At 30.3% G+C, this 27,479-nt stretch overlaps 2 protein-coding genes across 2 annotated transcripts in view; one reads left to right on the top strand and one right to left on the bottom strand.

Annotated features, from left to right (window-relative positions):
- Nucleotides 1-27,479, bottom strand: part of LOC148303890 (adenylate cyclase type 2-like) — a gene marked incomplete at its 3' end in the record, with an annotated part of 95,725 nt that overhangs the window by 42,591 nt on the left and 25,655 nt on the right. The window contains exon 4 of the mRNA XM_088269210.1: nucleotides 22,835-23,029. Coding sequence (XP_088125336.1) covers nucleotides 22,835-23,029 — 195 coding nt within the window. The remainder of the gene's footprint in view (nucleotides 1-22,834; nucleotides 23,030-27,479) is intronic.
- Nucleotides 315-14,597, top strand: LOC148303891 (uncharacterized). Its single transcript, XM_088269209.1, has 6 exons — nucleotides 315-619; nucleotides 3,847-3,955; nucleotides 5,807-5,907; nucleotides 6,414-6,577; nucleotides 9,272-9,698; nucleotides 14,523-14,597. The coding sequence occupies exons 1-6, from the start codon at nucleotides 596-598 to the stop codon at nucleotides 14,595-14,597; spliced, it is 900 nt and encodes a 299-aa protein (XP_088125335.1). The 5' UTR covers nucleotides 315-595.

The following is a 27,479-nucleotide window of genomic DNA, read 5'->3' as shown; positions in this document are numbered from 1 at the left end:
TACTGAGTTTAAATTGTTGATAATATACATTTTATCTTAAAAATATGTAGGTTGCATAGTTAAATAAAAACATACATTTATTGCCTTTATTAAATGCACTACTGAAAAATATGTATATTATGAATAAACGGCTCCCTGCTAAATGGTTACCGACCCCTGCGGTCACCCTACAGGGCCGTAATGAGTCATGACTCATTATCCGTTCTGTGGGGTATAAAAGATAACGAAAATGAACATTTCGCAAACAGTTTACAATTGATATCCTTACAAGTAACGTCGTTATTATTGGTCAGTGATTAAAATTTATAATTTGTGCATCAGAATTTGAGAATTCAGGTTAAATTTGTGATTCTTTAAGTGGTACTTGAAAAAGTGTAAATAATAATCTAAGTCGAAAAGATTATCGCACTATTTTTTTGATAATACGTACTTCAAGTGACGACATTATCGAATATATCTTACAAATCGACTCTATGTGAATCACTCGACTGATACTGAAATCTAATCAAGTTTTTGCGAAAATCTGAGGCATTGTGAATTAGATTATCGTGAAAGACAGTGTTTTATTCCGCGTGTAGTACTTTTGTTAAATAGAATGGATACGCCGTTCCCGCAATACGTAAGTAACAAAAAATTCATACTTTTTATTCGATTTTTGGAGATAATTAATTTTATTCCTCCAAAACCTGTATTATTTTACGGATTCAATGATGAAATAATCTTCTTCTGTTCGTGTCAGGTCAAGTCCCCCTGACGTTTTTATTTATAATTACGACTATCACTTATTATAAGATATGTAATTGATTGTCCTTGTCTTGGGAAGCTCTAAACAGCGCCCCAACGGTCCTAATCCCCTTTTCTTGAATGTTTTCCGCAGATACTTTGTGGCACATTTTATAAACTTTATAAAATTAATTAACTTTGTTTTCACCACTTTTTTTACAAATACAATTCAACCTACCGGTTTCGACAATACCTTGTCATGTCAGGGTTTATTTTAAATCAAAAACATTAAAAACATTAAAATACTCTCTCCAAAAACTTTCTCTCCACACACTCGATAAAAATCCTAAATGTTTTTTTTTATACAAAACATTTAGGATTTTTATGGAGTGTGTGGAAGTATTGAGATTATTGGTGAGAGTATTAATGTTTTGGGTTTAAAATAAACCCTGATGATGACAAGGTATTGTCAAAACCGGCAGGTTGAATTGTATTAATAAAAAAAGTGGTGAAAACAAAGTTAATTAATATTATAAGGTCCTGATCCCCGTCCAATCTCGAATATTCATTTAATAATACTTTATATACAATGCAGTGCCTTTTGCACCATTAGATGTAGAAAAGAGTGACAAAAAATTACCTCTTTAGTAGAATTGTGAATAAAAATATAAAATATATCCTATTAATTTCGGTAATGATGTACAAACACACATTGAATAATAATTATATTTATTGCCTAAACTATTTATCGTAAGCTATAAGTATTGTAAGAAAGATCCGTTGAACTTTCATTTTCTTTTCGGCAGTCCTGAAGCTGTTATGAAGTTTAATCACAAACTTCCATATACGTCCATTAGAAGTTTTTTCTTCTCATCAACATTTTGTTCTAAGAGATTCTCTACAGCGCGCAGCGCATCTCTGATACTCTGATATTAGTTTTAATCAACGTTTCAAACATCTCCCGAATATTAAACCAAGCCAACACTTAGATCAACATTTAATGTTTTTTTTTGCATAAACTAAATTAGTGTCCGCCTCCGTAGTGTAATGATCAGCACGCTCGGCTACCGTTTTGGAGGTCCCGGGTTCGATTCCCAAGGGGGGTAAAATAAATATAAGTGATTTTTTCACTGTGATATTTATTCAATATTACCATGGACTGGTACCTGAAGCGGAGGGCTGATCACCTTTCCTTCATAAGTAAAACGATCATGATAACACTGCGTTTATAAGACACAGTGCCCTATGCACCATTGGGGTGCGGATAAGGGTTTTATTATTATTAAATTTATTTATAGGTAAAGATGATATATTCTTATAACATTGTACATACATTCATTTTTATTCATTAATATGGATTCATGGGGCTTGTATGTTATTTTTTTATTAAATAGCTTTTTCTTAGATACACGTTAATTCAATTTAATTTTTTGAGTGAGTCAACAGTTCATTTTATAAAAAATTGTAAAATAGCGTTTTTTTTATATGTTATCAAAATGGATTTTTTTGAATAAGTATGTCATACTCCATCGATAAGACACATATATAATATATCGCTCACTCCTTTCAAGAACGTCATAAATCAAAATACTTGATTTTTCAGGAGAACGTTTTTAAAGGTTAAAAATATAATACAATGTATTAAAAATACATATCAAGCCACTTACTGAACTTTTTAATGTGCAACAGATCTTTTTAAGTAAAACAAGAAGATTTTTTCTCTATTTGAAAAATATTTAGTAAATTAAAAAAAATAATTAATCAACACCTTTTCTTCAAAATGCAAAAACAACACTTTCCGCCCTGAAGCGGGTAAATATTCAGTTAAAAATATGCCTCTTTTTCTGGGATATAGTACATTTTCTGGGCATTCCGAAAACACGCATAACTGAAAATTGACGATTTTTGATTTATGACGTTCTTGAAAGGAGTGAGCGATATGTAAGGTAACTTGGTGGGCTTCCGCAACAACAAAAAATGTTAATTACTGATATGAATTTATTAATTTTTGTATACTTCTTTAGCAAATAAAAAAAAATCATAAGAGCTAAGAAATATCCAATAAAAACATATCAAATTTTAAAAAAAACATTGTAATCCATAGTTTGTATAGTTGAATAAATGTTTTGTGTGCACACTTATATTCGAATAAATCTTGTGTATTTGTTATAAATTCTATTTCGAATAATTTTTAACATAAAGGAAAAAAAACTTTAATTCTCTGAAAGGCTTGTTTTTGCTTTGATTTTTATCTCCCACACATTTATTGAATGATCTTATCATCACTTTTCTTAAGATTTTAACTTTTACCAAAATTGGTGAAACCATTTTTTTTACATGATTTGTTTTTATTTGACCCATCCGTGGTCTATCCATAAAATTTATTATAATTATTTCTTGCATTTTATTTCGCAGATACTTTGGCACATTTTATAAACTTTATAAAATTAAACAACGTTGTTTTAACCACTTTTTTATTATTAGTACACTTTAACCTACCGGTTTCGACAAGAACCTTGTCATCATCAGGAGTTACTAAATTGTAAAACACAAAAAAAACATGAAAATTCTCATAATTAATTATATTTCCTTCCCAAAAACTTCCACACACTCCGTAAAAATTCCTAAAGGATTTATTTCTTATTTTTTACGGAGTTTTTACGGAGTGTGTGGAATTTTTAAGTTTTTGGTAAGGGAATGTAATTAATAAAACATAAAGTATTTTAATGTTTTAGAATTTAATAAACCCTGATGATGACTAGGTTCTTGTCGAAACAGGTAGGTTAAAGTGTACTAATAGTAAAAAAAAGTGGTTGAAACAAAGTTGTTTAATTTTATAAAGTTAATTATTTTTAATTCATCTACCTATTAAAAATACCAAACTTTATTTGAATTGGCACAGATTTGTTCCCGAATGCGATTTTTTGTGCTGAAAATTTGTCTTTGATGAATTGAAACCACCACTCCTGCCATTGTTTTTAAGACTAACAGTATCGTTCATTCTTTCTTTTTTTATTTATAATATAATTTTTTTCATTACCTCGATAGTAGTAATATTTGCAAATTTATGATATTTATATTTTATTTTTTATTTTTAATTTATTCAATTTCATTTTCCAACAGTTACTCAACCTGCTCCTTGACTCTCCTGATGAAATACGGGATCGAGAAAGAGAAATGAATGCAAGAGAGAATCTGCGACCGATAAGCGTCGTTATCAGCGATGCAGACGGTAAGCATATTTTAGCATTGCTTTAAGTTGCAATTATACTTTAATTCTAAAAGATGATAATGAAATGATAGAATTATACCATATGATAAACTCTTTGCTTGAATAACAAATGTCGGGATGATGACAAAAAAGAACTTAAAAACTTACTAACCATCATGCCGCTTACGCAGGGGTAGGCAGAGAAAAAATAACTTCATACCAATTGATCTTTGCACATAATCTTCGCCTCTTCCACATTCATGTATCACCTCATACATACTCGCCTATTATTCCGACTCCTGACGTGACCTTTCTCACTTTTCACAAACATCAGTTTTTTATTGTTGAATTGGGCAACGCAGTATCCTTAAGAAGTAAAAATTATTTTTTTCAAATCATTTCAGTTTACACTTGAAACCTCACTATGTGCACTAAAATATTTTGTGAAAACTTTTCCGTTCACGATTTTTGATTTGCTTTTCTCATGAGAGATCAAATTTCCATTCCTTGACATATTTGTTATTCTTCAGTAATTTCAAATTCAAACGCAACAAAACTAAGTTACAGTTATTTTAAGATATTGCAAATAGCTTTATTTTAATCCCTTTCGTGATATTTATTACAAATGTGATATATCAATATACCAAGATATAAGTATCACAGTTTTCAATGGATATTTGTCTAATTTGACGCAATTTCCTTTATTGATAATAATGACACTGTTTTACCGTTTTGTAAACAAACAATATATGTTTATATTATATATATATGTATATATATATATATATATATATATATATATATATATATATATATATATATATATATATATATATATATATATATATTGCATATGTATCTGTGTGTTATTTTTCCATTGCACTGTAGTCTTATTATAGATAAAAATGTGTTATTTTTTAAATGAATTCAAATGTCAAGATAGGATAGTACGAACAAACATACACGAAAGACATGAAAAACACACAATTAATTTAGACTGCTCTAAATGAAATAATTTAAGATGTTTAAGTGGTATTGCCGCAATTGTGTTATTTTATGTTTTAATTAACAAGCAAGGACATTATGTGCGGAACATAATTTCGACCAAATGTCTACCACGGCTCTGCTATAGATGGCGCATCCTGGTGGACCAATATTAGACATCTCTTTTAAACTCCCTACCTTTCAATAAAACTTTTTTTTTAAACTATACATTTATTTCGAAGAAAAACTTATTTTTTAATACAAAAACAGCGTGTAATAAAAAAAATTCAATTTCATCAAATGTTACCTTTTATATTCTATTCTAGTATATTCTAGTATCATTTTTGTGACTTATAGTATATATAAGTCACAAAAAGTTTTTTACTGTCGTCCGATATCTGATGCCACTGAACAGTGAGCGTAGTTCATCTTCAAAGAAATAAGGACCGATGATTCCGCCGGACCAAAATTCATACCAAATAGTGACATTTTCAGAGTGCAGAGTAGATATTCGTTGCTTCAAATCCAACAATTTTGCTCGTTTACGAAGCCATTCAACCAGAAATGAGCCTCATCACTTGAGATCATTTTTTCCCAAAATTGTAAAGAACGTTAGACAAAGGCTCTGATTTTGAAGATTTCCATGTAACATTCTATGTAAAATTTCAAGATAAAATGATCATTCCTGTCAAATTGTTACTGCACCAATATAGCCGTTATAATGTTGTCAAAGTTTGAGCGCACCTATTGAAAAACCCTTTATATCTACAATTCATTTTGCAATTGAAGAAAACCAAGCCCGCTAAGCCAGTTTTGCAGTCGAGTACAACAAAATGAACGGATGTTAAAATGTAACAATCAATAAACGAGTCTTTATTATTTTTACAGGAGCTCAAAGCCAAGATGAAAATCACGAATGCAAATGCAAGAACTGCACTGAGATTGTATCTCTGCTGTCGGAATGCAATATTTGCATGAACCCACTTCAGGTAAGCGGCTGCAGATGCTTTATTTATTTTTTTTTTAATATTATTATTAGTATTATCATCATCATTATTATTATTATATACCCAAAGCAAAAAAAACGCACCGCATTCGACTGATAACAGTAACTAATAAACGGTAACTAATATTATAAATCACAATACACGGGATGGAGCTGAGATGATCAGTCATCATTGCTCGTATAGATCAGTCATCATTGCTAGCATAGAAAGGTGTGTTGAGATGGTTTATACATGTGGAACGTATGAGTGAAGAAAAAACTGTGAAACAAATTTACGAGGTGAAAGTGGTTTGAAAAAAGAGCAGAGTAAGACCGGGGAAAACTTCAGGTATGTCAAATACTTCCCGCGATTATTTCGACCCCTGACCCGGCGGTCAGGGGTCGAAATAATCGCGGGAATGTATGAGGAGTTTTATGCTCTCTGCCTATATATTTTATGAACCTGAAAGTACAATTGATTGTTTTTTTAATAGATTTGTTTTTTCACAGAACGCTGGAGTAAGTGCGTGCTCACGATGCGGAAGTTTATGGTGCGGAACATGCGCTCGAAAGCTTTCGCGCTGCCCGTACTGCCGCGCTCCGCCTCCAGGCGCATCGTGCGCTGCCGTTGCGAAAATCCTGCGAGACCTGTACTTACCCTGCAGAAATCAAAGGTTAGTTTACCATTATAGTCATCACGCAAAACTTTATTTTTCTTCATGAGCCCTCTGACCTCCACTGCTGGATATAGGCTTCTTCCCCTTTCCATTTCCTCCGGTCGGTTGCTACTTGCAACCATTTTTTTTACCCCCCACAGCGACTATGAGCGTTTGTGCACTACATGGAATTTTTCCGTCCGGCAGTCTTTTTAAAATAAAAACGACTACGACAGTTTAACGTGATCGAATTAACACGCACCGATCAAGCTCGCCGAACCGAAGGAAGACGGCCAAAAGCACAAGCCAATCCAAGCTAATAATCCGTTTTATCATGCTAACTGGACTGCCGGACGGTAAAATTCCTGTAATGCACAAGTGCTCTATGTCGTCGGACCATCTCTTTTTGGGTCTTCCGTCTTTTGTTCTCCCAAGGTCTTCATCGTAAAATTCTTGGGGTTTATCTTGTTCCTGTCTTGCAATATGTCCTGCCCATTGCCATTTGCTATTTGCTATTTGTTACCTTCACGCGCAGTTAAATATATGAGATAGATCTCCTTGTTATATATAATACATCTCACATCAACTAATCAAAGGTTGTTTATATTTTTTCTTGCACAACTGACGTTTAAATTGTTAAATTATAAGTATTAAACATAAGAACAACTACACATTCGCATTTGATTCGTAATACGCAATAGTAATTTTCGAGAATACCACGTCATAATTATAAAGAAAATGTGCAGCGACTAAAGGTCTATTCATTATAATCAGGTGTTCAATAGATCTTTATCTCCATATAGATGATCTCATAACATCCGCTAATTATATTTCAATGATTTTATTCCAATATCATTAAAATAATTTAAAATTGGCATTTCATACATGATAAGGTTATTACAAGATATTTTTTAATTGATGCGTAAATTTTATTCAAATGATCGAATGAATAGGCGTATTAAATTTTTAAATAAAATAATGAAACACAATCGAGAGATATATAGTAGGTACAGGATAATGTTAATACTAGTATATTCTAACATTTTTCAAAAACCGCATTTTAAAATTCAACAGTTTCATTATTTGTTTTTTTGTATTTTTTTTTTATAATGTAACCCCAAAAGCTCATAGGTTGAATTATTCAACATGGGACCAAAACACAGGGTATGCATTTCTAGAAAATACTTGATTAGGTATTTGTAGGTTGATCAAAGGTGTGTGAAATTTGTGTTATCAAAAAAAATAATGCGGTTTATGTAAATTTTCGTACTAATAACCTTAAGTACACAATGTTTCACATAAAAATGCGATTTTTTTAATACATATACATATCGTAATCATACAGGAGAAAGTGACCAAGTGCATTTTTTTACAAAAACGTGATCATTGACTATTTGATATTTTACTAGCTTAATATTGCCCTGAAAAAATCCCAAAATATTTTTGACATGGATGTATAATATATTGCCTTAATAAAAATGACTAACTGCATTGATGTTTATTTTCTCGCCAAGCGAAAGTGACTTAAATGGCCCTCCTGAACATTTTACGTTTTGTTGGTTGGTCACATTCTCCTGTACGACTACGATATATAAATCGAAACTTTCCAATTAAACAATAAAAGGTTTCAGTTATTTTAGACTCCTAACGTACTTTTTTTTTAATCATAAATATTTATTATAATTAGTGATTTTTGAAAAATACTCCTATAATTGGAGACAATCCAGATTTAACAAGTATTTGGACACTCTCAAAATATTGTAAACTAATGGTTTTCAACTTCATTTGTATTGGAAAACGTAAAATATCTACCGATGTAACATATAAGTTCTTAGTTCGGAAATCATTTGGGCAAAACTTTATTTGGCAACTTTATTTAAGTAACTTTGGTAAGAGACTTTCGTACGTAAGATATTTGGACAAATTACCCCAATAAGATAGTAAAGCAAGAATAAAGTTTCTTGAACAACTTCCAGGTTTATTGAGACTTTGTAATATTACTATTGAGAATCACGACCCTCTTCACGGGACTGCTCGTTATTATTTGTATTGCAACTTTTTATTTTTTTTATATTTATTTCTTCTAAACCGTTTATAATAATATAAAAAAAAAATTAGAAATAATAATTAAACATAATGACCAACGATATTTAAAAAAAAATAAAATAAAATGTTTGTATGCCTGTGTGTGTGATGATAAGCGTGTTAAGCTGCCTTGTTGGAGGTCCTAGGTTCGATTCCCAGTAGGGGGGTGATAATAAATACTAGTGATTTTACTCTAACATATATTTAATATTACCCTAGACTGGTCTCTGAAGCGCAGGAGTGATTGCCTTGCCTTCATGTGAGTAACTATCAAGACAACACTGCGTCAATACAATGCAGTGCCCTATTTACCATTGGGTGCGGATAAGGGTTAGAAGAAAGATTGTGTGTGTGAGGGTGTGGTTATTACTAGGTATGTGCGTGTGTATGTCAAATTTAAAATACGAGTGTGTGTGATTTATAGTTGCATAATTATACTCGTATTTACTTTACGTATTGTAATATACGTGTTAAACACTGTTATCTTTTACGTGTCCCTATGCTAGTAGATACTAATCGCTGTATAAACATGTAAATTTAATAAAACTTTTTTTCGTAGCATTTCTTGTGATACAAAAAGTATCTTTCATTAGTCATTAATTAAGTTTAATTATGCTTTTTTTCTAGATGGGGATGTCCCACCCAAGTAACTTCAGAGACTCGCCTTGCGCACGAATCCGTGTGCACATTGGGCATGATCCTGTGCCCTCTGGAAGAGATCTGCTTCTGCAGCGTCCCGGTCCAAAATCTCCTCAGACACATGTCGAACGCCCACAGCATCTCCGGGATGGAGTCCAACCGAGCCAACATCGTCATAGAGAAATTCTCCAACAAAATGATGAACGCCGCCATGACGAGATACAAATACAAAGTCTGCATGCTCACGAACGGTTGCATTTTCATTATCAAAGTAGGAATGTTTCATTTCAATCTGACATTTTCTATTATCATGAAGACTCTGTGTTACGAGGGTCCCTGTTTGCCCGCTGCGCAAAAGGAGGAATTTCACGCTATCGTGACTTTCCAAAGCGAGAACAAATTCACGAAAATTATCGTACCCGTCGATGAAAGAAAATACACGAAACGGTACTTGATCCATAAGAATGACGCCGTGTATCATTCGTGGCCTGGGAATAACGTGAATATTTACGTTCAAATTTGCCACACACCTAGTGATCAGCCAGCATTGTTTATTGTTTAAAAAAATATTCTCCGTCTCTTCTCGAATGTCAATGATTCGGTGAATTTGTAATATTTTGATCTCACATTTTTTAGTTTATATGTATGGTTTAAAAGGTACAGAATATGACTCAGAATAAATTGAACGAACCGAAACGCTAGTTAGGTTCGTAAAAAACTGATTAGTGTGTATGTATATATGTTAGTTTGCAATAGAGGACATTTTGTAATAGATTATACTTAAATATAATTATAAATTATTAATAGAGTAAAAACACAGATAATGTTTTTGATATTGCTAGAAATTCAATATTTTAATATTCTTCTATTATCCAGTTCTTTCTTCATTTTGGATGCTGATCAGCATACAATATTTTATCCAAATAAAATGTTATTTTTTTTATGTAATTTTATTCCTTGTATAAAAGAATAAAGTTAATTGAAACTCATCCGACTGAACTGAAATTATAAATCTTAAAAAACTTCTTAACTATAATGAAAAATAAGAATCTTTATTTTTGTGTTATACAAAATTTAAATGATTTCTTTAAAATAATTGAAATCGTAAAACAAATCAACATTTTAGTATATTGAAGTTTATTAGAAATATTGTATGGTTGCCGTATTATAGGAATACTTTATTAACAAGTCGATATACATGTATTATAGAAATAGATAATTTTAATTATCAATGCTTTCTCCGATTTTCGAATTGATTGTTAGAAATAAATGAAAATAAAATGTATCCAACACAGCTAAAAAGTTAAAATGACAAACAAATATTTTGTTAAATCTCCAACTTTCGCAAAAAAATCACTCTAAAAGAGGGATTTCGTCCAAAAACGAAATATTGTTATTGTTTACATTTGTGTTATTTAAATGCATTTACATAAAATTACAATTTGATGCGTTTTGACAAATGTTCTTAACAAAAATCAATTACAATTGCTTAGTATCGCAGCATTCCCAACGATAGTCACCATGGTGTAGTATATTTACATGTGTTTAAAAAAAAAAAAAAAAAATATATATATATATATATATATATATATATATATATATATATATATATATATATATATATATATATATATATATATATATATATATATATATATATATATATATATATATATATATATATATATATATATATATATATATATATATATATATATATATATATATATATATATATATATATATATATATATATATATATATATATATATATATATATATATATATATATATATATATATATATATATATATATATATATATATATATATATAGGTGTATAAATTTTCAATTGTCGAGTCTGTAGCAAACGATCTATAAAATGCGGCAACCATAGTTGATTTGATTTATGTGTACAGTAAAATTATTGGAATAAGATGACTGTTGATTTCTTTCAAGACTGATAATGAATTAAGATTAAGTATTATGACTTTCACGAAAATTTTTCATTGTTTAATCATCAGTACTATAAACTTAAGTTTTAAATAGAATATTTAATCTCAAATGTTGTGTAATATTTAAGTCTGACAAATGTACTCAAAATTGTAATGATTATAAACTTAATAAAATATTTTTGATAATAAATACATGTTTTTATTAACTTTAACTTCTTAACACATCTTACATTCTTTTTTTATACATATGTTTTTCAAAACTTACTTAAACCAGTCCATGACAGGTTGTAATAAAGTGGAGCGAACCCTAATTTTGTGAATAAAAATTTGGACACATTTAAAATATTGGGAACATCTGTTTTATTTTATTTCTTTCCATATATAAAATACAAAGAAAAATACAAATTTAAGCCTTGCGTATCATTCTTTATATATCATTCTTTAGTGGTAATAAAAAATAAATGCCCAAAATCTTTACCTAGATTATGAACACTTGATTGAGTTCTAAAACATCAGCAAGAAGTTTGAACTACAAAGAGCACAATAACTCAGAAGAATACAAAATACAATGGAATTGGGAGATTTTTCTAATTTATAGATTCCACAGATATGCCCCTACAGAATGGAATGTATCTGTCATGTCAACCATAGAAGAAAAAAATACTCTCACCACTGAGCGAACCTTAAATATGTGTACACTCTATTGCGAACATTCGCTTATTCGTCCTAAGCTGCTCAGTCGCATGAGTTAAATTATACATCAAAACCTCCATATAACGGGTCTCTATTTAATAAATTTGGGATATAAACGACGAAAATCCAATCAATTAATATTGAACGCATGTGCAAACAAAACGTTATTCTTTTTCAAGCAAGATAACCGAAAGCGCCACTTTACGACAAGTGTGCGAAGAAATTAAATATGATTTTTTTGTCAATACAATTGTGTATCATAGGTTTTCTATTATTAAAATATTCCTAGAAATCACACAAGAATTCACTCATTCTTATGTAATGTGATCATCTATAAACTATATACGTATTTGGGAAACCTCTTAAATACACAATTGTGTATTCATATTTCTAACTTACAAACAAAAGTCAGCAATCGTAATTCCATCCCACGAATATATTTAAGACAGTAATATAATATTTATTTCCCTTCAGAATTGCTTATAAGGAAATTGGAAAATATTCCTACTACAATTTGGATTTTCCCAGACATTTTGTGAAAAATCATTCGTGGAATAGGAATTTGAATTTCACTCAGTAAATAATAAAATTTAAGACTTTAGAATTATATAGGTACCTAAGAGGTAGAAAATTAATGATTTATTCATTTGTTTCATCAAAAGATGTTTATTCGTCTTTGTATTTTTCATTTCTTTGAATTATTTTATGATTTCGTAAAATGAAAGAAAATTAAAAATATGAATATACATACATATTAATCCATTCACGGTTAAATTTCACGTACAAAAACATAATAAAATGTAAAAAAACGGTAAGACAAGCAAAATAGATGTAATGTTTAGGATATCTAGGGTTGATTACTCGTACTTTTTTGTATAACTACATAGAACACGGATAATTTAAAACTGAGTCCCTTGAAAAAGAAAACGTATTAATACACAATTAAATTTAATTGACTTATATCACTAAAATAATAAATACTTTCGAGTATCTTATAATAACAAGTACCTTATAATTCTTTGAAATAGGGATAGGATATTTCTTCTAAAAGCCAGAGTTATCCGTCGTATTACGGTTCCCGCGGGAAACGTACGTAGGAGAAAAATGGCGGGAATGCTTCGTTTACAGGGGCGCCAACTCTTCAGTCTTTCGGGAATAAGTTGTATATGTATTTATTATTACTTCTGGGCCACCACGGAAACAAGCGAGAAAATTGTTTCCTGAACTATAAATGAACACAATTTTTTACTCCCGAATATCAACTGGCCGGTTTCATTATTGAAATATAACTTTTATAATATCATCCGTGGTATAATATTGTTATGTATGTAGTCTTTACTATATTCGCACACCAAACTTTAGTACCTACTAGTTTTCGAAAACAAAATATTGGGAAATAGATATACAATATATGTGCTATAGAAGTTTATCAGGTGTTTATTGTTATTAATTGATTGCTAAATTACAACGTATGTATCATTCCCATCGTTTTTAATAGAAAACTATTCCCCTCGTAGATAGGTTTGCAAAAAAAAGATATATAAAAAACCAAAATATTTTTGTGACTATTTTGAACGAAGTATGAAAAAGTACAAATAAATGAAAAAAATATTTTACCAAACAAAAAGATAATAATATACACACTTGAAACGAGGGCTGATCACCTTTTTTCGTGTATTCATCCATCAAGATAGCACTACCTCCATACAATTGTATATGACACTGGATCGTATACAAGCAGTGTTATCTTGATCGTTAAATAAATGAAGGAAAGGTGATCAACCCCGGTAACACTACATTTATTTTGACCCCCCGGAAATTAAACCCGAGACTTCTAACATAGTATAAAAACACGTTGATCTACATGCATTATTTTAACATGAATTCATGTGTTATGTATAATATATATATATATATATATATATATATATATATATATATATATATATATATATATATATATATATATATATATATATATATATATATATATATATATATATATATATATATATATATATTATATATATTTATATATATATATATATATATATATATATATATATATATATATATATATATATATATATATATATATATATATATATATATATATATATATATATATATATATATATATATATATATATATATATATATATATATATATATATATATGTATATATATATATATATATATATATATATATATATATATATATTTATATATATATATATATATGTATATATATATATATATATATATATATATATATATATATATATATATATATATATATATATATATAAATATATATAAATATATATATATATATATATAGTTGAAGATCCTTCAAAAAAATTCTCACATCCTTTGTCTTTTTGAATGGGTCTTTACAAACGATTTACGCAAAACAGGGTGAATACGAGTATTCTCCTAATCCAGAAATTGTATAAGTATAAATCGAAGTAGGCATATCTGTTAAATGGCACGTTCCATAATCGTCTTGAAACAAAACAGAATTCCAATTGAAATTCACTCAACACACACGCTCCATAGCTCCCCAGCAATCAAATCGTATCTGGTTCAGCGAACTGAGAAAAACTCCCTCCGCAATCCAATAAAACCCCACAATGGGCAATCTCCACAACTCAAGGATGTTTAACAATGTAAGGAAACCGTACGAATTCTCAATAATTCAGTACGCACTCGCACCTACCCCTTTCACCTTTTGCTTCCCTGTTACCGTAAACATCTTCCGAATCACACACTCGTACGAAATAAATTAGACTAAATAATCTCTAAAAATCGTTCCCGCAAGGAAAAAAAAATCTTACTCATTATTAGATTTTTAGTGATTTTAGAATCACTGTGATAATATCTAAAAAAAAAAAAAATTACTTTTTAACACCGCTTGTTTTTTAAATCTATTATGACACGTGTTCGATGCATTCCGCATCAATATAAAATACAGTATGCAAAGCTAAGTCTAAATTTTAGAGTTGTGAAGTCGGGACCTAAAAAGGAAGCACGAGTGTTTTTTAATAGAATTTTCACTCATGAAGAACGTGAAATTATAGGTTTAATTTAAATATAAACTATACGTAACTTTTAACATAAAAAGTAAACCGACTATCAAATAGGAATAAGCTTTAAAACTTATAAGGTCCCTAGTAGGGCCATGATAGGCGGTGTTACATAATCCGTAGCTAGATTTCAGAGTCACTTAGACGCAAGGTAAATAAAAAGGAAGAGAAGGGGGTAGAAGCTCTTTCTTATTTTTTTTATCAATGGGAACATGGACAAAAGGGGGAGTTTAGTCATTGTCATATTGTTGATAATGGGTTTATTATTATAATATTTTTTATGGTTTTCTATTGTTTCAAAATGTATAAGCTTATGACTTCTAGCTTAATCATTTTTAGAGAACTCTGAAATAATTACACCAATTTGTTTTCTTTTTTTATCAACACTGCGAATCATTGGTATAGTACCTATATATCTTGATTTTTGCTACTCCAACCCTATAGCATTAATCGCCATTTTTAATTATAACAATTTTCAGCTAAGGTTGAAAATGAAAACAGCCAATCGTTTACGAAATTTAATTATCACATTTTTTGTATAGAATCTAAAGACGGGAGGTGAAATTCAATTATCGTATTAATTTTAGCTCAAAGAAAAAATTTACAAAATTCAAGATAGCGATTAATGCAACAGATTAAGGATTTTGATAATTTAAATATAAACTGCCAACATCGTGTCGTAGTTGGGTAGACGCTCGACTGCGAAACTGACGTTGCGGGTTCTATTTCCAACATTTGCAAAATTAATTCTAGAAATATTTATTTTTCTTACTCCAGACAACCCCCTGAAATAGAAGTTTTGCGGCTTATTCCTTGTAAAAAGAAAAAGAAAAAAATCGACGAGTACAAAAGAAAAACTGTTCACAATATTTTGTTTGTCCAAAATTTTGTTCACAAATCTGGTTTTGTCCACTTGGGAGTTATTTAAATTAAACATCTCATCGTAGATGAAAAAGTATATGGAAGTCTGGGTATTAAGAGGGCTTATGACCTGTTGTAGGCTAGTTTAAATGGTATTTTTATACACGTATAACATTTATCATTGAACAAAAGTGTATTTTTAATGAATCTATTTTTTTTTATTTCGTAACGACTCGAGTATTATTCATTCATCAATCAACCCGACTGGGTTTCATCACCCGTAATTAATAAACTGAGAGTAAATATCATAATTACTCATTATATTAAATCCGTGCCTAACATTGATTCTATTGGAAGATAGGTTTATTAAGTACACACAATACATAAAATCACTAAACACGAGTACGTGTTTGTGTGGGTGAAATGTTTTCCCAACAAGTTTTCTATGAAGTTGCACGAAACAATGTTTGCTTTTAAATCGCTTGAAAATTGTGAGGCATACTCTCGTATGCAAATATTTACTCTGCGATATATGTACTCTGCGTGGTATATTGCGAATTTAAAGGTCCGTTTACAATTAAAGCATATCTAAGTTTACTTGTTAACGGGGTTACACTTTACTAAACATTTTGAGTGTGTCCAAATACTTGTTCACAAATCTGTATGTGTGTGTATGTGAATATAATCCAGGATTCGGACTTCACATGCAAATGGAAAGAGTCTCTGCATAATAAAAGCTTTCCTCATCCCACCATGGATGGCTAATGTGAACTCTCGCATACTGTTACGAGTTTGATTAATATATCTATGTAGAAGTTTCAAGAATTTGAGTAGTTCAGACCTCACATAAAAACATTAATGAGTTTCTGCTGAATAAAAAATAATATTACATTCTACCATGGATGTCTCTATGAAGTTCTGGTGAATTCAAACACTATGTTTCAAGTTTAATATGTCCATAAGAACCAAGAATTTGAGTAGTGTGATTGTCAATCATGGGAAGAATTGGTGAATGTTACACTATGTAAAGTGATCACTTAACCACGCCTATGACGGTCGTAACCCCTTTTAATTCCCAGACATCCATATTCTTCTTTATTTTTATTGAGATGTTAAAAATAATGTACAGTTTTTTTACATTATCAAATATGGTAAAGTTTTTTTTTTTTTTTTTAATAACGAATTTAACAATCACAAACCGATCAGTAATAATGAAATGGATACAGAAATAAATCATATATAGTATATTGGACTACTAAGATATAAAGTGACAAGCTTCTAGGAGAGGCTGATGAAGAGCCACAATCTCATTATAAAACTACTCGTGGAACACAGATGGCGGTTGCCAGCAAGCTTATCTTCTCATATAATCTCTCTAGAATTACTTTATTTACAATACTCGTATTTCTTACTTTTTTATCTAGCTTTTTTTTGATGAAGAAGAATATGAAAGTCTGGGTATTTATGGAAGATAATGCGTTTATATGATGCAGTGCCCTTTGCACCGTTAGAGTGGGGATAAGGGTTTGATGACGAAGAAGGATGGTATATTAAACCCTCCGATTTTTTTTAAATTGGTTTCGAGAGGTACATATAATCACTGCACCAACATGCAGACTATACATGGCTTTATTTTATACCAGCCCTATTGTACTTCATATTTGGGTATTTTACGAATCAACCTTCTTCAAATATTACAAACAGAAGCCTTTTTGAAATGAAGCACACCAAGTACAAACGATTCATATATAATATTTATTTAAGTTTGTATAGAAACCTGAGAAATTTCATATGTTTCTCTCTCCCTCACTCTAATCCGAAAATCTTCATCTGCGGAATTATAAAGTTACAATTTCCTTTCATTTTCCGAATATGAGTATTACTTGCGTTTGAAACCATGGGGCTTCAGAAATTCGCCTTTCGTTTGTTTTTCTCTCGAGAGAAACAAATGATAAAGGATGGTTGCAGCTTACAAAACAACGTACTCGTATTTTCTGCGTTAAATCGTTATTAAATGTCAGGGAGCAATTTCCTCGAGAAAATTGTACCGTGTTAACACAGTAGCACCTTAAGAGGATGTTGTCTCAGATGTGTATCAACGTTTTACAGGCAAAGTATACAGACCTGGTAACAGCCAATTCTTTAAAACATGTTGTTTCGGAAGCTTCCCAAAAAACAATGAAAAGCTCCATCCGTGCTATATCTATGCAAGTACTCGTTCGTATATCAATTGTGAATTCTTCTTAACCTTTTTGTTAAATATCAACTATTTTTTCGTACCATGAAAAATTAGACTCGCTATATTTTTTAGACCATTTTCTATATAATTTATGTTAACTCATTTTAATCTTAATCATAACTCAACTCATAATAATCTTCTTTTTCTTCTCTTATCCATAATCAAATAATATTTATAATTAGCATAATTAACGTTGTTTCAAACTCACAATGCAACTCAATAACAAAAAACTATCTTTTAAATTAGTTATTGTAAAACAAAGTTTTAGTTGAAATATAAAACGGAAAATCATTAAGTTATTGCTTCAAATATAAACCATATTCAAATAATCTTATCCTTACTCAGATAACCTTTTTACACTCTAATATTTACACTCTAAAATTTACACTCTAATATTTATTTTAATACCCTAGACTAGAACTTTAGATAAAGGATTGATCACCTTGCCGTTATATAAGTAACAATCAAAATAACACTGCGTCAATTCAATGCTGTGCTTTATGCATCATTGGGTTCGAATAAGGGTAAAAAGAAAAATAAGAAAAATAAATGGTTTAAAGCAGACAATCTATTTAGCGCAATAGTTAGCGCGCTTAGCTACCGTACTGGGGGTGTCGGATTTTAAAAAAAAATAAGGAGGTGGACGGAAATTCAGTAAATAATGAGTTGAATTCAATTGATTTCATTCCATCGTCATAATAACTCATTTTCACTGCTTTTTTATGAAGTATGAATTATTTTACGTAAATAAACAATATGAAAGAAAAACAATGTCAATTTTAAAAATCAAGAAGGTGAATCCCCATTGCAGACCTCATACATATTTTATTGAAAAATTATTTAAACTTTATAATGCTTGTATCAATTTAGATTTATAAAATAAACCCATTACTCAATATTATGTGCTAAGATTGTTTTATTTTTCTTCTTAGTGTAAATATTCATTTTGGATTCACGAATTTTACTAAACCGCAGTAATCCTTCCAAGCAAGGCCTAAATAATGAATTGAGGAGATCATTGAAAAGGATCGTTGGCTTTATGGTGTGTTTATTTAAATCATGTCGGCTGAAGTTGTTTTTAACATTACATTCGTGCACTTCACGATGAAAAGTCTATATTTTCTGAAGGATTAGAAGTGATAAAATAAAGAGCTTCACACCTGTGAGGGCTTAACTCAACTTATTATGTATTATAGTTATATGTATACAACAGGGGTGGGCTGCTAAAATTTTAACAAAAGGTTCGCGGTGGGGTTGGTGTGGAAGCCAGGGGAGAGGAAAGCGGTGTTTTTATATTATTACTAGACAGTAATTATCTACAGAAAAAATATGTTGACGTTAAATATATTATTTAGTGTATTATTTATTGATTCGGAATTGTGGAATGATTTTTTACAAATAAACACTTATAAGATAACTGACTGCTTATTGAGTTTTATTTCATTACATACACAATTGTTTTCATCGATTGGTGATTAGTGTTTCACTTATCACCTGGCGATGAAAATAACTATAGTTTACGAAACTAGTCGTGTGTTATGAAATAAAACTCAATAAGTGGTGTTATAAAAATGTCAAATTTTACAAAATATTAATTACTACACACACAAGTTTATACAAAGAATTACATTTTTATGTATATAGGCGTAAAAGAAGTCATTCATGGTATCTGATAAAATTATGTTTTATATTATCAAATATTTTTAGATAGTTTATTTAAATAAAGCGGCTCGCGCGAGCCTCTTTGTTTAAGCTTTACATAAAACCTTTGAAAATAAACTATTATTTTTATTGTCATTTATGCTTTCATGTAAACTTCATATAAGCTTAAGTATTTGAATATGCTATATTTTTTTACCATTTAAGTTTTGTACTGACATTTCTTGGTGGAACTGCATTTTGTAAAATAAAATAATAACTATGTATTTTTTCCACATTAATTTGATTTGACCAGCAACTTGGTTTCGTCGTAACCGATATCATCAGACTGGTGACCTATTTATTTTATTATATGCTCTATTTTTATATAACGACACATTACAAACTAATACAACATGTAAATAAGGGTTTCACTGCTTTCTCAAGAACCCTTTGTATATGTAGATGCTGAGAGATTGGAAAATATAAGCGTTTGGTGTGTTCAATAATAGTTTGACGTGGAAAATAACACACGTGTCACTCCGGAGACTTGTTCAACAAAAATACATACTTAACAACATGCTCCCCTATTCCCGTTTAGTACACAATCTTTATTCTACGTGTATTATAGAACGTGTTTTGTACTGAACAACAGACTGAGAATGCATAAACCAATAACTTTATGTTGGAACAATTCACGTAAAAAGATAAAGCCTTAATATTTTATAACTCATTAACTTTTTCCATGCAACTCATTTTTTTGAATATCCTTATTTTGTGATTTACCGATGATAATGAAAATGACGATAGGATATAAGATAACATATAGTTATAAAATTACAATTTATAATATTCCGACGTATCGCTCACTCCTTTCAACAACGTTATATATCAAAAATCGTCAATTTTCAGTTGTTCATGTTTTCTGAAAGCCCAGAAAATGTACTATATCCCAGGAAAAGCGGTAAATTTTCAACCTTATATTTACCCGCTACAGGGCGGAATGTGTTGTTTTTGTATTTTGATTTTTTTTTTAAATATACTAAATATTTTTCAAATGGATAAAAAACATTCACGTTTTACCTAAAAAGATCAGTTACACAGTAAAAAGTGTCTTGATATTTTTAAACTTTTAAAACGATCTCCTGAAAAATCAAGTCATTTTATTTATGACGTTGTTGAAAGGAGTGAGCGATGTGGCATACGAAATAATGTAATGTAATGCAATTTAATATCATGTCGGTTTAAGCGATCATGTTAGTACTATGTTACGTAATATAAATGTAATATAGTGTTTTGTTGGTTTAAAAGGTCACGGTAGTACGATGTAATGTAATGTAACGCAATATGGTGTCTTATCGATTCAATAAGTCAAGGTAATACGGTGTAATGTAATGTAACGCAAAATAGTGTTTTGTCGATTTAACAGGTTGAAGTAGTACGATATAATATAATATAATGCAATATAGTGTCATATTATTTTTTGACATCTCATCAAAGATGAAGAAGAATATGGAAGTCTGGGCATTTACGGGGCTTACGACCGTCATAGGCTGGTTTAAGTGATCACTTTACACACGTGTAACATTCACCAATTCTACCAATTATTAACAACCACACTACTCAAATTCTTGGAAGTTCTATATATATGAACCAATTTAGAAACCTTGTTCATGAATCACTAGAACTTCACTAGAGACATCTATTGGTGAGATGTAAAGAAGCCTTTTATTAAGCAGAAACTCTTATATTAGTATGTGAGATCCGAATCCTGGATTATAATCACACACATGAGAAACGCCAGAAAATACCATTTTCATTTTTATTATTAAGCTTATAATTTGACCAGATAATTTATTTACAACATTTTGAATGTGTCCAAATACTTGTTCACAAAATCTGGATTATCTCCAATTACAGGAGTTATTTTCATATTATTTTTTGACATCTCATCAAAGATGAAGAAGAATATGGAAGTCTGGGCATTTACGGGGCTTACGACCGTCATAGGCTGGTTTAAGTGATCACTTTACACACGTGTAACATTCACCAATTCTACCCATTATTGACAACCACACTACTCAAATTCTTGGAAGTTCTATATATATGAACCAATTTAGAAACCTTGTTCATGAATCACTAGAACTTCACTAGAGACATCTATTGGTGAGATGTAAAGAAGCCTTTTATTAAGCAGAAACTCTTATATTAGTATGTGAGATCCGAATCCTGGATTATAATCACACACATGAGAAACGCCAGAAAATACCATTTTCATTTTTATTATTAAGCTTACAATTTGACCAGATAATTTATTTACAACATTTTGAGTGTGTCCAAATACTTGTTCACAAAATCTGGATTATCTCCAAATACAGGAGTTATTTTCATATTATTAGTGAAGTTCTAGTGATTCATGAACAAGGTTTCTAAATTGGTTCATATATATAGAACTTCCAAGAATTTGAGTAGTGTGGTTGTCAGTAATGGGTAGAATTGGTGAATGTTACACGTGTGTAAAGTGATCACTTAAACCAGCCTATGACGGTCGTAAGCCCCGTAAATGCCCAGACTTCCATATTCTTCTTCATCTTTGATGAGATGTCAAAAAATAATATGAAAATAACTCCTGTAATTGGAGATAATCCAGATTTTGTGAACAAGTATTTGGACACACTCAAAATGTTGTCAATATAGTGTCTTGTAGATTTAAGAGGTCAAGGTAGTACGATGAAATGTAATGTTATGCAATATAGTGTGTTATCGATTTAATAAGTCAAGGTTGTACGGTATAATGTAATGTAATGCAATATAGTGTCTTTTCGATTAAAGAGGTCAAGGTAGTACGATGAAATTAAATGTATTGCAATAAAGTGTCTTATCGATTTAATAAGTCAAGGTTGTACGGTGAAATGTAATGTAACGCAATATAGTGTCTACTCGACTTACGAGGTTGAGGTAGAATAATGTAATTTAATACGATGTAATATAGTTTCTTATCGGTTCAAAAGGTCAAGGTAGTAATGTAATGTAATAAAGTGTCTTGTTGGTTTAAGGGGTCAAGGTATGGGCTCTTACCTCGGCCGCAATATAAGCTGGGATGACGCTGAGTAGCAGCTGTTCCTGTTGCTCCCTCTCGCACTCCAACTTGACCCTGGACTCTATGCAAGTCCTTGTCCCAGCGAACGTCTTCCTGTGGGCTGCCTCGGTCAGGGCGCGGTAGTACAAACCGATCCCAGAAGCGCAGCATAGCAGGATCATCTCAGCGCATAGCTGTGGACCATGAATACATCCAGTTTTTATTAATCTGAAAAATTAACATGGTTTAAAAGACCATTATTAGATCAATACCGTAAACATATTTAAAGTTGGCCAGTTTATCAAAAATACTGCACAAAAAAAAATATTTTTACCATCTATAACCTAACTTTATCCAATAATGATTTTAGTAGATATGATCTTGACTTGCCGGAATCGCTGGAACGTTTGTATATCTTATAGAGTTCCTAGTCGAATCACCGGGGTAACTGACATCTAAGCGCTTCTTGCAAGTAAAACTCACTCTAAAGAAATCTTATATTCCTAAATTTATAGTTCATCAAATTGGTTAACGATGAATATGGAGATTTCGATATGTTCATCTCGATACTGACAACGCTGAGATCATTTGACATTGTAAGTTAGTATTGACAGTAAAATTAATATTATTGTATGTCACTCGTTTCGTACCATTTGTCTTTGACTTGAGCTTTAATCTTTACAGATTAATTTTTACAAATATGTTATTTTGTAATTGTAACAGTACACGTACTTTTTGTACAATAATACTCATATACGAGTGTGTGTATAATTTGTTGTTACTGATCTATTAAATTCCCAAATAAAATAAAAATCTTTTTATTAAGTGAAAATTATCGTCGCTTCACTCTGAATGCTCCTGCCTTATTATCCAGGTCAGGTATAAAGACTCTTCCATTCGGACTCACACGAGTAATAACTTTTTACTATTTCAATATCTAATAACAGTATGTAATCAATCATGCGAAGTATTTCGCGAGTAGATATAAAAACAATTACTAACGCTTTCTAAGTATCTATCACTGCCAGCGGGGTATGTAAGGTAATACTAAATAGAGCGTACAATCCACCCCCACGTTCTAATAATGCTCAGGGCGATAGCGGCAGGAATATCAGTAACCCTACTAGGGAATCCAAGCTCCATACGCTTAAAAAACAGCTGATCTATCTTTCTTTTATGATACTGACATTTTTCAAACGAATTATTACAGTATTGTTTACTGTCTATGTCTAAGTACTACAAAAAAGTCTTATCAATATTTTACAAGTCAATGAGATAATTCATTTATTAATTTATCACCCTTTTTTATTCCTAGCTAACAACAGAACGAAAAAAAATGAAGGCTGGGTTGTAGAATGGCAAATATTCCATAAAATTAAAAATTTGCCATAATACATGAATTCCCTCTATCTCCCTAATTCATAAATACTTTTCGCCATCATGCTTTACGAAATAAATACATGTTTCAAACAAATCTAAAGTGTATATCTTACAGTTAAAAACAAATCATAGGACTTATATTCACAAAAAATATAGTATATTGCACGCTAAAAATCCAAATATACATTTGAAAACCAATCTAAATGCAAAAAATAAACACACCATCTCATTTTTACATATTTATCAATATTTCTCTCTTTAAATCCTAGTTCCCAATTAAACGAACCCCTATGCCATGATTTCCATATTTACTTATATTTTATACCCAGGTCTACTCATCTATTCATCTCTTTCAAAAACCATAAATTAAGATTTGTCAACATTAATCAGCAAGTCACTGATATAGTATTCAAATAAGTAAGAAGTTATTGGAGATCAAAATAAATTACTGGAGAGATAAATTATCGTTTATTTCCAATACTTCGTGTATTTCTTCTCTCTGTGCCAATTCAGCACTATCTAGTATCTAATGATTCCCTGAGGCAAAGTATTAATAACTCGACACTGGCTATAACACCCAAGATGAAGAAGACGCAAAGTATTCCTGCGGCAATACTGAATGTCAAATTAATGTATGGAGATTCAGCGAAGAGGTTATTTACAATATGGTTTCTAGTTGAATACCAATTTAATTTAACAGAAGGGAAGCAAGATGAAAGCGGATTACTTTTAACACAAATTTATTCAGTTCTATAAAATTACAATCAAGAAATATTTAAGAATAATCGCGTGATTCTAATATGAGAACAGTTGAAATACGAGTCGATCGGAGGACGGGCGGTGACGAAGTGTGTCGGGCTAGTTTCCGCTCGTTGCGGGCTCCGTAGGGTGTTCGGTTATTCACTCGATTCGAGTTGCCATAGTAGATGTGTGGGTTGCCACAACAACATTTTGAGAGTATCCAAATACTTGTCCACAATTCTGTATCATCTCTAATTAAAGGAGTTATTTTCCATATTATTTGTGATTTATGAACAAGTATTTGGACGCACACAAAAAATATTGTAAATAAATTAACTGGTCAAATTACGAGGTATAATAATAATTCGAAAATGATATTTTCTAGCGATTTTCATGTTTGTGATTTTAATCCAAGGTTCGGAACTCACATACAAATAAAAAAGTTTCTGGTCGATAAAAAAGCTTATTCATCCCACCATTAGATGTCTCTAGTAAAATTTTAGTGATTCAAGCACAATGTTTCGAAATTGGATAATATATTTAGAACTTCCAAGCATTTGCGTAGTGTGATTGTCAATCATGGGTTGAATTGGTGAATGTTACACGTGTGTAAAGTGATCACTTAAACCAGCCTATGACGGTCGTAAGCCCCGTTAATGCACAGACTTATGCTTCCTTATCTATGTTGAGATGTCATAAAAAACTAAAGAGGTTATTTTCCTGGATCATGATCAGGATCACACGATGGCGCAGGGATAAGGTAATTACAGATTCTCATGGCAACAACAAAAGTTTTAAATGTGAAAACTCACTAATAATGTCTCCTCGTAGGATGAAAATTTTTGTAGAAAATAAAGAGATGATTTCTGTACTCCCTTAATTACCTACTCCAACTAAAAATATGAAATGAAAACAAAGAAATATGTTAGTAATAATGAAACTCGAGCGAAACGCAAGAGAAAAATACGAATCGAGACATTTATTTTACTTTTAACGGGTAAACTCTACTTTTAATATTACAATTATCTAGAGAAAAATTAAACGGTTATTTTTTTCAAGTTCAAGAAAATTATTATATTTTCCATTTCTTCAAAATCCATAGAAAGAAAATTATAATTTATCGCTTAATCAAAAATATTAATACTCCTAGATTTATTCACTGATTGCTTTGAAATTTAGACACAATGTTGCATTTAAATAACGTATATAAGTATGAAATAAAAGCGAGTATGACAGGTAAAAACATGCATTTATTGTTAAACAGATTTTTGAACTCAATAGTAGCGCCATCTGTTGAATCTTATAACAACACATGTACCACCAAACATTCCTCATGGTAGACAGCGTGCTTCTTGACAACTGCTAAAATACTAAACACCTGCAAGCAATGTAAAAATAAACTTATAAGAAACGTGTATTCATTTCTATTTCTTTTTTAATTCAAACTGATTAAGCCGGGTACAGCTAGAACTTTAATAAGAAGAAACAAAAAGTTTGTAAGCAATATTTGTAAATTTTGAAATAAAAATATCGTACGTAGTGCAGGAAAATGTTGGTTTTTCGCGAAAATTAAATTATTGTCTAATATAATGAAGTAAACTAAGATTTTAAGGGGTTTTTTGGAACAGATTTAAATATATATTGATTTGGCGTTTAAATTGCAGAACTCTATTTTAATTAACGTATTAATTTTCAAATCAAACACAGATTTTTTTAGTCTACTAAGTTGTATGTATTTTATTTAAAAAACACATTCAAATTAATATTGTGACAATTGTTTCGCCTAGTTATGGCATTTTAAAACGAATGTTCAAACATTTGTTTGTAAATGCCATAACTAGGCGAAACGACTGTCACAATATTAATCTTTATCTCTTTTTTAATAAAATACAACTTGGTAGACTCAAAAAAATTGTGTTTGATTTAAAAATGAATACAAAAACAGATTTAAAGTTTATTTCAATTCAAATAAAGTCACAGCCGAAAAATCATTTTTGAAGTTCTTGAATAATTTCTCCTCCAACTTTATAAACGTGTTGATTGTAAAATTTGTATGGACTGCCTATCCTCTACACAAAATTCAGGGGATTAATTCAGTTTAAGCCACGGAATTAAATTAGAACGCGGTAGGATTATACATTTCTCGGTACATTTCGTGGGTCATAATCGAATCATTAAGCTGATCAAAGGGCAAAAGAATATTTTACCAAACTGTATATGTATGATTTTTTTATTGAACACTTCTAATAAACCATTTAATTAGTTTTATTTTATTAAACACAACTAGTTTTGAAAACTAACAAATGTTTTCATCTACAGGTGAAAATTAAAAGTAACGCGCAAAAAATATTTAGGGGTATATATAATATTATATATAGAGGTTGATAGGGTAATAAAAATAAAAAATATTAAGGGGTATATTTAATATTGATTAAGGTTGATAGGATAATAAAGCGAGTGTTTTTGCCTAAAATTTTCACTCATGAATTACATGAAATTATAGTAACTTTAAACATAAAGAGT

Source organism: Brachycentrus maculatus, unplaced genomic scaffold (genome assembly GCF_059751285.1).
Source record: "Brachycentrus maculatus isolate JH-2025_06_01 unplaced genomic scaffold, ASM5975128v1 h1tg000341l, whole genome shotgun sequence".
Classification (NCBI taxonomy): domain Eukaryota; kingdom Metazoa; phylum Arthropoda; class Insecta; order Trichoptera; family Brachycentridae; genus Brachycentrus; species Brachycentrus maculatus.
Note: the sequence above shows the minus strand (reverse complement) of the source record. Positions and strands in the feature narration are given on the sequence as shown.

What these genes read in the sequence shown, in the direction of transcription:
- LOC148303891 (XM_088269209.1), top strand. Translation starts at nt 596, where the DNA reads ATGGATACGCCGTTCCCGCAATAC. An exon ending in TTTGCATGAACCCACTTCAG is followed by an intron (nt 5,908 to 6,413) that starts GTAAGCGGCTGC and finishes GTTTTTTCACAG; the next exon opens with AACGCTGGAGTAAGTGCGTG. An exon ending in TTACCCTGCAGAAATCAAAG is followed by an intron (nt 6,578 to 9,271) that starts GTTAGTTTACCA and finishes CTTTTTTTCTAG; the next exon opens with ATGGGGATGTCCCACCCAAG.